Source organism: Ascaphus truei, chromosome 11 (genome assembly GCF_040206685.1).
Source record: "Ascaphus truei isolate aAscTru1 chromosome 11, aAscTru1.hap1, whole genome shotgun sequence".
Lineage (NCBI taxonomy): Eukaryota > Metazoa > Chordata > Amphibia > Anura > Ascaphidae > Ascaphus > Ascaphus truei.
This window is the reverse complement of record NC_134493.1, coordinates 8831197-8845309: the sequence shown is the minus strand read 5'-3', so window position 1 is coordinate 8845309 and position 14113 is coordinate 8831197. Positions and strand designations below refer to the sequence as shown.

The window sequence follows — 14113 nt, the reverse complement described above, 5'->3', positions numbered from 1 at the left end:
GGTTTGGGAGTCTTGGGTACACGGTGTTGGGGAATAAGGTGTGGGGTTACGGCCCAGTGATGCCTAGTGTTACAGCGTGACACTGTTATTGTTATATGGTTATCTGTGTTTTGCATATACCAGTAGTATATGAAACAATAGGGGAGCCCCTGCTACTGCCACAATGTGAGTGTGGGTGAACGGTGCTGATGGGTGTATATACACTATGAAACAGGTAGAGAAAGAACCCACATATAGCATTCAGGTTCACTCTCTGGTGGTTAATGAAGTAATTAAAAATTATCTTTATTGATAAGCAACCAAATAAAATAAAGGGTATGAAATGATGAACTGAAGATGTACCAGGTGTACCAGAGAGTGAACCTGAGTGCTATATGTGGGTTCTTTCTCTACCTGTTTCATTCTGCATATAGTAAACTGTTTATCCATAACCTGGTATATGTGGTTACTGTATGTGGGTCCTGTGTCAGGGGTTATTCTATACTCTAGAATCCTGCACAGGTGGAGGCGCTGTAAGTATCATTCCAGGATACACCCCATGTTCCCATCAGCGGAGGCTCAGGCCTCCTGTGAGCCTAGCAGGTATTGCACCACACCTGGTAATATGTGTAGTTCTCCCACAAAGGTCCCTAGATGACATCGGGGGTGGGGGTGTGGGGGGGGGGATACATGCGTCACACACACACACATATGCACACGCACACGCACACACACACATCCCCAGTAAAGAATATCACTTGTGAGCACATTCACATGTGTTGGACAGGTCTGCAACCCTGCCTTTCACCATTATTACCCAGCATACAGTGCTTCCACTGCAGCAAGGGATTCTGGGAAATAACATGCAAATGATCACCCAAAAGATTTGTCTAAGACATGTGAATGTGCTCACAAGTAATATTTTTATATGCTACTAGCTGAGAGACCCGGCGTTGCCCGGGATGTAATTTTGGGGGGGCGGACGACAGGGTTGGGCTTCCCCGGGTGACTGGGTGACTGACTGCATGGGTGGGTGACTGGGTGACTGACTGAATGGGTGGGTGACTGACTGAATGGGTGGGTGACTGAGTGGGTGGGTGACTGAGTGGGTGGGTGACTGAGTGGGTGGGTGACTGAGTGAGTGGGTGGGTGACTGAGTGAGTGGGTGACTGGGTGAAAGTGGGTGACTGGGTGAAAGTGACTGGGTGACTGGGTGGGTGTGTGGGTGGGTGTGCGGGTGACTGGGTTGGTGGGTGTGTGGGTGACTGGGTGGGTGGGTGACTGAGTGAGTGGGTGGGTGACTGAGTGAGTGGGTGGGTGACTAAGTGAGTGGGTGGGTGGGTGACTGAGTGAGTGGGTGGGTGGGTGACTGAGTGAGTGGGTGGGTGGGTGACTGAGTGAGTGGGTGGGTGACTGAGTGAGTGGGTGGGTGACTTAGTTTGGGTGACTGAGTGGGTGGTTGGGTGACTGAGTGGGTGGGTGAAAGTGGGTGACTGGGTGAAAGTGACTGGGTGACTGGGTGGGTGTGTGGGTGACTGGGTGGGTGTGTGGGTGACTGGGTGACAGTGCGTGGGTGGGAGACGGTGGGTGACTTACCTTGACCCAGTGGCATCTGGCTGGGGCAGGAGGTGAGTTCGGGAAGCTGGCAGGGGGGCAAGAGTGGCAGGAGGCCCGCGCCGCGCTTACCCTGCGTCTGGGAGCCGGTGCACGTGAGGAGGAGGCCCGCGCCGGGGCCGCGCTTCCCCTCTCCGGGAGCGGCGCACGGTGAGGGTGATGGTGCGGCTGGGGATGTTGCGGAGCGTGGGGATTTGGGTGAGGTGGGGAGGGGGGAGAGAGTGAGGGGCACCGGGAGAGGAGGGGCACCGGGAGAGGAGGGGGGGGTGTGTGGAAAGTGAGCTGCGGTCCAACTGACGGGGGAGATTGAGGCCAAGCAACAGAGTGTGTGTGTGTGTGTGTGTGTCGTCACTCCGCCTCAGGCCAATGAGAGGTGCGGGGGCGGGCAGGCGGCCCAAGGGACCAATGAGATTTCCCCTAGGGACACAGGAAGATGCAGACAGGCATACAGTGCTTTCACAAATATATAATAAGATTTGCTATGCAGTGGAGGGTTTTTAGTCACCTTTTCACCCACCGTAACCTAAATAATGTGTGTGTGTATATATATATATATATATATATATATATATATGTATATTTACAGTATATGTATATATATTTATATATATATATATATATATATATATATATATATATATATATATATATATATATATATATATATACATATACTGTAAATATATATATATATATATAACTAGCTGAGAGACCCGGCGTTGCCCGGGATGTAAATGCGTAATAGGTAGTATTATTTATAAATCGTGGAACAATAGGTGACTGTTTGTTGTAAAGGTTGGATAATAATATTGAAAAGAAAGATGGAAGAAAATGTAATACGATGTTGTATAAAAATGGTTTATTGTAACCACACCACAGTACAATGTATATTTTGGTGCCATAAGTGATGTAAAAATCTGAGTCGTGTGTCCTGCTAGGGTGTGAGGCGGCGGGTGGCGCGTGGGTTGTGAGTGCTGTGTGCGAGTGGGGGTCCTGCTAGGGTGTGAGGCGGCGGGTGGTGCGTGGGTTGTGAGTGCTGTCTGTGAGTGGGGGTCCTGCTAGGGTGTGAGGCGGCGGGTGGCGCGTGGGTTGTGAGTGCTGTCTGTGAGTGGGGGTCCTGCAAGGGTGTGAGGCGGCGGCGGCTGGCGCGTGGGTTGTGAGTGCTGTCTGTGAGTGGGGGGTCCTGCTAGGGTGTGAGGCGGTGGGTCAGTGATGTCGGTGCGTAGGGGCGGGAGGCAGCAGGTGTGTGTGGCGGCAGGTATGTGTCGAGTGTGGCGGGTTTCTGTTGAGTGCGTGCAGCGGCTGTGAGGCGGTGGGTGAAAGGCAGAGGCGGCCGGAGTAAGGGCGGGTGAAAGGCAGAGGCGGGGTGGGGAGGCGGTAAGGCGGGCATGAAGGCGAAGGGCGGCGGGAAGGGGAGGAGGGGGGCAAGGGGTGGAGGAGGGGGGCAAGGGGTGGAGGAGGGGGGCAAGGGGTGGATGAGGGGGGAAGGGTTAGAGGAGGGGGGGAAGGGTTAGAGGAGGGGGGGAAGGGTTAGAGGAGGGGGGGGAAGGGTTAGAGGAGGGGGGGGAAGGGTTAGAGGAGGGGGGGGAAGGGTTAGAGGAGGGGGGGGAAGGGTTAGAGGAGGGGGGGGAAGGGTTAGAGGAGGGGGGGAAGGGTTAGAGGAGGGGGGGGAAGGGTTAGAGGAGGGGGGGGAAGGGTTAGAGGAGGGGGGGAAAGGGTTAGAGGAGGGGGGGGAAGGGTTAGAGGAGGGGGGGGAAGGGTTAGAGGAGGGGGGGAAGGGTTAGAGGAGGGGGTGAAGGGTTAGAGGAGGGGGGGGGAAGGGTTAGAGGAGGGGGGGAAGGGTTAGAGGAGGGGGGGAAGGGTTAGAGGAGGGGGGGGAAGGGTTAGAGGAGGGGGGGGAAGGGTTAGAGGAGGGGGGGAAGGGTTAGAGGAGGGGGTGGAAGTGTGGGAGGGGGTGGGAGGGGAAAGGGGAAAAAGAGGTGGAGGGGGGGGGAAGAGGAGCGGAGGGGGGGGTGGAAAGGGGAGCGGAGGGGCGGGTGGAAAGGGGAGCGGAGGGGGGGTGAAGGGGAGCGGAGGGGGGGAAGGGGAGCGGGGGGGGGAAGGGGAGCGGGGGAAGGGGAGCGGGGGGGGAAGGGGAGCGGGGGGGGGAAGGAGAGCGGAGGGGGAAGGGGAGCGGGGGGGGGAAGGGGGAGAAGGGGGGAGGTGGTGGGAAGGGGGGAGGTGGTGGGAAGGAGGAGGAGGGGGAAGGTGGTGGAAAGGGAGAGAAGGGGGGAGGTGGTGGGAAGGGGAAGGTGGTGGGAAGGGGGGAGGTGGTGGGAAGGGGGGAGGTGGTGGGAAGGGGGGAGGGTGGAGGTGGTGGGAAGGGGGGGAGGTGGTGGGAAGGGGGGGAGGTGGTGGAAAGGGGGGGGAGGTGGTGGGAAGGGGGGGGAGGTGGGAAGGGGGAGGCGGAGGGAAGGCGGGGGGTGGGAGGCGGTGGGAAGGCGGGGGGTGGGAGGAGGTGGGAAGGCAGGGGGTGGGAGGCGGTGGGATGGCGGGGGGTGGGAGGCGGTGGGAAGGGGGGTGGGAGGCGGTGGGAGGCGGTGGGAAGGGGGGGAGGTGGTGGGAAGGGGGGGAGACGGTGGGAAGGGGGGGGGAGGCGGTGGGAAGGGGGGGTGGGAGGGGGGGGTGGGAGGCGGTGGGAAGGGGGGGGAGGCGGTGTGAAGGGGGGGAGGCGGTGGGAAGGGGGGGGAGGCGGTGGGAAGGGGTGGGGGGAGGCAGTGGGAAGGGGTGGGGGGAGGCGGTGGGAAGGGGTGGGGGGAGGCGGTGGGAAGGGGTGGGGGGAGGCGGTGGGAAGGGGGGGAGGCGGTGGGAAGGGGGGGAAGGGGGGAGGCGGTGGGAAGGGGGGGAGGCGGTGGGAAGGTGGAGGGGAGGCGGTGGGAAGGGGGGGAGGCGGTGGGAAGGGGGGGAGGCGGTGGGAAGCGGTGTGAAGGGGGGGGGGAGGCGGTGGGAAGGGGGGGTGGAGGGGAGGTGGAGGGGAGGTGAAGGTGGGGGGGTGGAGGGGGGGGGGGTGGAGGGGAGGTGAAGGGGGTTGGATGGGAGGTGAAGGGGCGGTGAAGGGGGGGTGGAGGGGCGATGAAGGGGGGGAGTGGAAGGGAGGTGAAGGGGGGGGTATTAGGGAGGTGAAGGGGGGGGGGTGGAAGGGAGGTGAAGGGGGGGGGTGGAGGGGAGGTGAAGGGGGGGGGGTGGAGGGGAGGTGGTGAAGGGGGGGTGGAGGGGAGGTGGTGAAGGGGGGGGTGGAGGGGAGGTGAAGGGGGAGTGGAGGGGGGGAGGTAAATGGGGAGGTGAAGGGGGGTGGAAGGGAGAAGTGGAGTGAGGGGAGGTGAAAGGGGGTGAGGGGAGGTGATGGGAGGGGAGGTGATGGGGGGTGAGGTGTGGGTGAGGGGAGGTGAAGGCCGCTCACTCACCCGTCCGGCAGGTCCCACGTGGATCTGAGGCGGGAGGCAGCGTGTTGTGGCCGCTCTCCCGCTGTGTCCCGGGCGCTCGCTCGCTCCCCCGCTGACTGTAGCGGCGCCGGGGGGGGGGGGGGTATCGGGGAGACACTGACACTGGAGGGGAGGGGGGGTGGAGGGAGGTGAAGGGGGGGTGGAGGGGGGGTGGAGGGGAGGTGAAGGCCGCTCACTCACCCATCCGGCAGGTCCCACGTGGATCTGAGGCGGGAGGCAGCGTGTTGTGGCCGCTCCCCCGCTGTGTCCCAGGCGCCACCATCTTGGGCACTCGGCGCCGTGAGGCAGCCTGCCTGGCCACTGGCTGTTCCCCCGCCGGGGAGGGGGGGGCATGTATATGTGTGGGGGGGGAGAGGTGGGAGATATAGAGGGGGGGTCTCGCACGGCCGCTGACACTGGGTGGGGGGGGGGCGCTGAAGGGCTAATAATAGTGTGTGTGTGTGTCCCGCTGACTGTAGCGGCGCCGGGGGAGGGGGGGGGGGGTCGGTGTGAAAGCGCGGGAGACACGGGGAGAGGAGGAGGTGCGCGCGGGTGCTGCTAACACTGTGAGCCCCGTGTGTGTGTGTGTGTGTGTGTGTGTGTGTCCGTGTGTGTGTCCGTGTGTGTGTCCCTGTGTGTGTGTGTCCCTGTGTGTGTGTGTCCCTGTGTGTGTGTGTGTGTGTGTGTGTGTGTCCCTGTGTGTGTGTGTCCCTGTGTGTGTGTGTGTGTGTGTGTGTGTGTGTCCCTGTGTGTGTGTGTCCCTGTGTGTGTGTGTGTCCCTGTGTGTCCTTTGGCCCGTCACTCCGCCTCAGGCCAATGAGAGGTGTGCGGGGGCGGGCCAAGGGACCAATGAGATTTCCCCTAGGGACACCGGACATCCAGGCAGGCAGCAGGCATGCATGCATGCAGGCAGGCAGGCAGGCAAACATACAGTGCTTTCACTAATATAGTATAAGATCAAAAAATAAATAGATGATACCGTTCTATATATATATATATATATATATATACAAATACAGCTGTATGCTCATCTGCATGTCTTAGGCAGGTCTGCAACCCCGTCTTTCCCCATTATCACCCAGCATACAGCACTTCCACTGCAGCAAGGGATTCTGGGAAATGACATGCAAATGAGCACACAGTGTCACTTTTTGCCTCAAAAACCATTTTTAACATGGTTTCCTATAGGCCTGCCTAAGACATGCAGATGAGCATAGAGCTGTATTTGCATATTTGCTTTCCTGTGGAGGGTTTTTGTCACTTTTTTTACTCACCATAACTTAACTCAGTATTATGGTATATATATATATATATATATATATATATATATATATATATATATATATATATATATATATATATATATATATATATATAATGCCCTTATTTACCTGGGGGAAGGAAGATCGTTCCCCGGACTGTTCCATCTTGGATTTGAATCTTTTGTGTTCCAGGAGCCATAAACCACCTTTCAAATACCTTGGTAATAATGGGTTGGGATTCAGTTGTTAGTCCTAATTGCAAAGAGTCAAAAAGGTCCACTGTGTATCGAAATGGAGTGCCTTTAATATCTCGTTTCACTGGCCTCTGAAATGGCTTCAGGGGCTTTAAGGACCAAACAAGGCCCATTGCCTGCACCCCACGATAGGTCCCTCCCGAAGCAGCATCTCTTTCCAAGTTGACCTCTCCTTTAGAATCAGTTTTGTAGAATGCACGGGATTGGAAGAGTTCTCCCTTGTCATCTTGGAGAGTTAAGCGAATGGTCACTTGGTGATGAGGACGGAGTCCTGTAGCCTTAATTTCCACATGCTCATCAGCCATGCCAACCTCTGGGATAACAGTGAGGATGACCATTTCTGTTATTGTTTTGAGTAGAACCAAAACTGAGTCTAATAAAGCAAAATGAGAGAGGGAAAATGGTTAAAATAAATATTTAAAATCGCCACTGACATTGGCATAGCGCCCAAATAAACAAAATAGCTCCCAAATAAACAAAATAGCATCCAAATAAAGAAAATAGCACCCAAATAAACAAAATAGCACCCAAATAAACAAAATAGCACCCAAATAAACAAAATAGCACCCAAATAAACAAAATAGCACCCAGATAAACAAGATAGCACAGGCCTATGATTTCCCAACATCAGTGCTGTGATTTCAACTACATTAGTGTGCCTGTATGTGTACAATGGTATATAGTGAATTTCTACAATAGAATGTAAGAGGATTTGCTGATAGCCACTAGCAGAGTGAGCAACTATAAATGGCAGTGGGTACTATCAAAATTTGTATTCGCAAAATATTTAACATATCTGACTCCCCGACTGCTCCTTCGCTGCTTTTTCTTCCCTTCTGTATTCTGCAACTAAGATGCGCTCATCAGTTTACACGTACCTGAGAGTAGAAATGGGCGAAAATGACAAAATCCCGGAATTTCCTGAGCTTTCCATTCAAAATATGCCCCACAGTGTAAAATCCAGCAACGGATTGTTCCAGTTTCAATCCATGCGGATTAATCCAAAACCGCCATTGTGTACAATCTGTATAGATTTTTTAGCGTCCAATGTGGGAATCCCGCAATCCGTTGGAGGATTTTTAAAATCCGCCAATAGATTGCAGAATCTGCGGATTGGAATGTGGGTGATGAAAAAAATCCAGAAAGACGAATCGCCCTTTTTGAGTCTGATTCGCGGAAATCTGTGGACCAAAGGAACCACCCAATTCAAGGCGGATCTGAATCCGCAAAAAGAAATTGGCCCATTTCTACCTGACAGTATTATTTTGCTCACTGATGTACAGTGGTGTCCGCCTTTAGTCTAAATCGGCTAGATCTGCGATTTTCAGATTATCCTGGTTATGTGCGGTTTTGTGTCGTTTTCGCCCGGAGTGAACTGCGTTATTTTCGCGCGCGTGATATTAGCATTTTATTCTCGCTGTCTGCAATACTGCAATGCCGTGTAAAAACTCAGGGGGGCGTTTGCAAGCTGTTGTCTTGGAACTCTAATACCTTCGCGGTTCAACCTACGTCAGTACACAGTCTGTGTGTGCACGCGCAGTAATTGTAAATTTGAATATTTGCATATTTAAAGTATACATGCATTTGCAGTACTGTATGTCTCATTTGAAAATTGTTGAAACGCATAGGCGTGTACTGTACTGTAACAGTGTCACATTTCGGCATATACAGCGCTCTCCCCTCGCTCAGGATAATTAACTGCACTGCAGGGTATTTCAACTTCTTATCTTCTGTGCAATGCAGTACACCTCTCCTACACCATTCCTTTGAACATGCGCCTGTAACTTCACCCACCACTGTTTGCCTGAGTGAGTGACCAAAAAAAAAATGAAAAATGTAAAAAAAATTATTGTAATTTTTTTTTCTCTACAAGCCTGCAAAAATCATCTTACTGTACAGTATTACGATATTCAATCTGTGCTGTACAGTAGCTTTTGACTACGACCCTGTGCGTTTGACTGCACATGGTTGATTTGTGTGCTTTTTACGTACTGTATTTGGGGGTGTATTATTATGATGAACTGCCTATTGAAATTAAATTATGTCTTTAGCTTTGAACTTCATGCGCCTGTCTTTAATTTTTGGAATCTTGCCATTGTGTTTTGAATCCGTCCATAGCCGAGCTTGAAAGCCTCACTGCGCGTAATCCTTGTTCAGATGGAATCTTAGCTGCTTACTGCGCATGAGTCACCCAACCCCCCCCTCTCCACAGAGTCATTCGACAGACACCTGCACAGAGTCATTCATTTTCTGAAGTTAGTCATTGTGTTTTTAATCCGTCCCTAGCCGAGCGTCAATCGCCTCACTGTACCTGCGTGTACTCTAAGCCTCTTCGAGATGGGAGCTAGCTGCTTACTGCGCATGAGTCACCCAACCCCCCCCTCTCCACAGAGTAATTCGACAGACACCTCCACAGAGTCACTGCGCCTGCGTGTGATCCTTTTTCAGATGGGAGTTATTTAGCTGCTTAGCTTCTTACTGCGCATGAGTCACCCAACCCCCCCCCCCCTCTCCACAGAGTCATTAATTTTCTGAATCTTGCTATTGTGTTCTTAATCCGTCCATAGCCGAGCTACAGTACAAAGCCTCACTGCGCCTGCGTGTAATTCTCTTTGAGACGGGAGCTTTGAGGCTTTGTTTACGGCAACGTTTTGGAAAATCCCTTCTCGAATTTGATTTGCACAGAGCATCACCTTGATATTATAATAATATTAATAGCATGTTTTTGTATAGCGCTGTTAGTTACAGTGTACGTAGCGCTGTGCAGAGACATTTTGCAGGCACAGGTCCCTCCCTGTCCGGTGGAGCTAACAATCTACTGTATGTTTTTGGTGTCTGAGGCACAGGGAGATAAAGTGACTTGCTTTTTATGTACTGTATTTGGGGGTTGTATTTGGAGGTTTATTGATCAAATTATTATGATGAATTGCCTTTTGAAATTACTGTACTCTACTCTACAGTATGTAATTTCTTTGAACTGCATCACAACTAATCCTTAATCCCTCCCCCATGCACACACAAACTATTTTCGACAGACACCTCCACAGAGTCATTCATTTTCTGAAGTTAGTCATTGTGTTTTGAATCCGTCCCTAGCCGAGCATCAATCGTCTCACTGCGCCTGCAGCTGATTACTGCACATGACTCACCCAACCCCTCGAACCCTTTGAGGCTTTGTTTATGGTAACGCTTTGGAAAATCCCTTCTCGAATTTGAAATGTAAATCTGATGTGCACAGCATTGTGAGAATTGAGAGTAAAAAAACCCATTAACTGATTCATATTGTTTTGTCATTCATTCTTATACTGTAGGGCTGGGGGGGAGGGGGTGTGATTGTTGTCAATGATTATGATTACCAGGAATGTGAAAAAATATTTATTTTATTTCATCAGGAACAAAAAAATAAAAATATAAAAATAATCATGAATAATACATAATGCAGTCTTTATTAAGTTCTTCTGGCAGATTGAAATTGGATAAACATTTACAAAACATTTGTAAAACATGGAGAAACATGAATTATGCACATTTATAAGAATATTATTTAATAATATATATATATACTGTAATGTATAATATATATATATATATATATATATATATATATATATTTATATATACAGTATACATAGTAATATAATTTTTTCCGTCTTTATCTTGTTCCTCATTCTGTGTACAGTACAGTAGATCATTGAGAGAGGAGATGTTTTGTGTACATCAATACTGCTGTTTATATACTGTACATTTTACTGTACAAAACAGATTAGACTGGACACAAAACATCACCTCCCCCCAGGCCACCCTTTTTTCCTGAAACGACAAGAAAACAAAAAATTAGTGCAGTTAGAGTATGTGCGTACTGTATTATGGCATTGTGTGATGTGTAGTACTACTGTAGATGGCTGGTGCTGCTTTCTCTGGAAAGAAAAAAATTGAGCAGTTAGTAGGCAGTTACTGTACTACTGTCAAACTAGTCTATACTGGAACTACTGTATACTCTGACTATTGGGAAAGAAAAAATCTGTGCTATACTTACCTGTATCATACTGTACTTACAATACTACAGCCCAGTACTACTTTCCTGATGCTTGCCCATTACGCGTGATGACAATGGGCAACACAGTGGCAATATGGTCTATATATTTATTGCAGCGTTCTACGGTGAGTACATCATTCCAAAAACTCATTATGCCTTTCAACAACTCGTCCTTTTTGGAGGGTTTCGCCACTTTCCGGATATGGTCCTTCAGCTGATGCCAGACCATTTCGATCGGATTGAAGTCTGGCGATCTGTCATTGGAAAAAAAGGACAATTAGTTTAAGAGATACAGTACACAGTAAAAACAGTGGGGAAAAAAATGAGACACGGTCTACTGCACTTACTCCGCTGGCGTCTTCACCCAGTTGATACCGCGCTCAAGGATATGCGCTGTTGACGCGGTGTGCTTCGGATCGTTGTCCTGGTAGAAGCGGTGACCATTGGGGAACTCGCGTGTGATATATTGCACTATCTTGTCTTGGAAGAAAGCTTTATTCATTATTCCTATAGCAAGAAAAGAAAAGTCCTCATAAAACTTCACAATAGTACAGTACAGTGCATACAGTAAGGCTACACTAGTAAAGTACAGTGCATAAGGCTACATTATATTTGATATATTTTACCTTCAAAGATGACAATGCATCCTGGTCCACGCCTAGAGATGGCACCCCACACATGCAGCTTCACGGGGTGTTTTGGCCGCGGCTTCAAAGATATGCGGCCTTTTTTGTGGAATGCAAAGCTTGCAAATCTCTCCAGCGACACAGTAGACTCATCAGTGAAGATGCAATCCTGGAAAGTCTCCCCACTGTCGATCCATGCCTGGGCCTGGAGCACTCTTTTGATTTTGTTTGCGTCCCGTATCATGGGGTATGCTCTGTAATGACAAGGAATAAATGATTTTAGCGGTACCGTACAGTTTCCTAAACAACACTTTTACCTCCTGTACTGTCCAGTACTAACCTCACACGTCCATATTTCCATCCAATGCTGCGTCTCATCTTCTTTATGCTGCTCTCGGATACAGTCAGATTGTGCTTTTCCTGCAGAGTGTTTTTGACCCTTAATGCACTCTTCTCATCATTCTCCTCACTTATTTTGTCCACCAGAAGAGTTGTCTCCCTACAATGTAAAGAAAATATATTGTTTTTATAATATGCAGCAATATAAAATTTATATATAAATATACAAAATATATATACTGTTTTACTATTTATATACAAAATATATATACTGTTGTAATATAAATATAAATATACAAAATATATATACTGTACTGATATAAATATAAATATACAAAATATATATACTGTTGTAATATAAATCAACAGAAATAACAAAATTATTAGATTTAAATTAAAATTAATTTTATTTTAAAGTTGTATAAATATACTTACGCGTTAGTTACCCTTGGTGCCCTTTTGCGGTCTCTGTTTTTTCCGTGTGCATGATAGCTCACGATGGTTGCTGGCACAACGAGGCCAGAAGTAGCTAACCAGCGTTGGATAGCAGCAATTCGGTGTCCGCTCTTGTACTTGTCCTTAATTCGCATGCTGAGCTCCTTGGAAATCTTTTCAACAGGCATTGCTGCGAGTAGAAAGAAATACAAACACAAGAATGTATATTCGATGTTTAGTCGATGTGTATTCAATGCGCAGCGAATCCACAAAATGGATGGTGTATTTATACGGTAATGACTCACATTAGAGTACGCCCACTTTCAACACCTGTACCTGGTTGCCATGCATAGAAGGTTACACACTTTGCATAGCCCACCACTCGATGATCTTTATCTGAACTTGCCCTTGTCCAGATACTGCATTGTGCCACCTGCTTCCATGGAGCAACCCCGATTCTATGGACGCAGGAACCCACTCGCCTCTGCTGTGCCTGTCAAGCAAAAAAAGCGGAAAGGTGGTTGCCGTTTCCACGCCAAGGCAAAAGCGACAGGCTAAGGCCAAAAAAGAAAACCTTCTGCTGACCCCAAAGGCTAAGGGTTTTCATAGACGTCAGCCTTATTATGTCAAGAAGATATACGGTGATGTACTCTCAACGCAAAACGATTGGCAGCCATGGAACCCGCAGACAACTTCCTCACATACGCTTCGACGACTCTGCCGCCGCTGTCCTGGAAATCTTCAGCCCGTCTTCTCCACCCCTCGTCCTTGACGCTGCCGCCGCCCTCACAGAAACCCACAGGCCATCTTCTCCAGTTTTATCCGACGACGCTGCCTCTGAAATCCATGGGTCACTTTCTCCTTTGCTCTTAGACGACTCTGCTTCTCGCCCCGGAAATCCAAAGGTCACTTTCTCCATCCCTCTTCGACAACGCTGTCGCTTCTCCTCTACCGGATATCCACAGGTCACCTCCTCCACTCTTCTTTGATGTCGCTGCCGCTTCTCTCCATGGAACCCCCATCGCATCCTCCATTGCACCCATCCCCCCAGATGTTCACATGCCATGCACAAGAAGCAGCTCGTTAGACCGGATGCTTAATGGGATAACTGTGGATCTCCCCAGGAATTCTATTGTGCTAGCAAAGATAGATCTGCTTCTGGAGACAATGCTAAATGTGGAGCAATGGATGCTACAAATGGATCAACAGATGATACATATGGACCAACGGATGGATCGACGGATGGAGAAGATAGAGGCTGACATGGCGGGCATACATTATTTGCTCGGTGTTAATGCCCCTGGTTCCCCGACGCTGGAGCAGGGGGGTGACATGGATGTGATGAATGGGACCTTCGACCTACTTCCATCACCAAGCGCACCCCCTCCACCAGAAGATGTAGTGTACATGTATGCCGTTGAGGAGGATATGACAACCCCGTCAAGACCACGCCAGTAGACAACACGGCAACCAAGACCGGAGGAAAGCTTCCTCCCAGACAACCTACCATCGCCCGTCACCTCAAGCACACCCACTCCCAAAAGACCTACATTCGCTTGCATCGATACGGTGCCCGACATCACCCTGTGTGATCTGCCACAGGCGCTCAGGGTGAAGTATAGGGTGAAGAGTGCTGGTGCACCCCACAAGTATGCCTTGTTACTTTTTAAGCACCATGTTCCCTACTCGTTGTACTGCGACTGGGCCTTCAAAGTGAACTACGAATTAAATCGCGTTAAAAAGGCGCTTCCTGTCAATTTAAGAAAGAACATTCAGGATGAAATGCGGCGCTTTTATCCAATTACAGATCCTGTAATGAAAGGCGTTCGAGACTGCATTAATGGCGTTTTGCGCCATGCAAGGAATCGGCCATGGACGGACAATGCGGAGGACTTTCTGTAAGACCATACTGTTGTGCTGAACTGTATTGTACTGTACATGTTTTGACCTGCTGTACTTAAATAAAGGAGATGTTGTTGTGTGTTTTTTTACTTGTATTTATACAGAAATGTTTTAACTTGCTGTTTACACACACAGGACATGCACAATTCCAGTCCCTGGGGGCCGCAAACAGGCACGGTTTTCAAGGTTGTCCTGAAAACCTGCC

At 49.9% G+C, this 14113-nt stretch overlaps 1 protein-coding gene across 1 annotated transcript in view; it reads right to left on the bottom strand.

Moving 5' to 3' along the window:
• Positions 1-14113, bottom strand: part of LOC142463030 (acyl-coenzyme A amino acid N-acyltransferase 1-like) — a 63115-nt gene that overhangs the window by 22933 nt on the left and 26069 nt on the right. Inside the window, exon 2 of the mRNA XM_075565239.1 lies at positions 6446-6943. Coding sequence (XP_075421354.1) covers positions 6446-6908 — 463 coding nt within the window. The 5' untranslated portion in view covers positions 6909-6943. The remainder of the gene's footprint in view (positions 1-6445; positions 6944-14113) is intronic.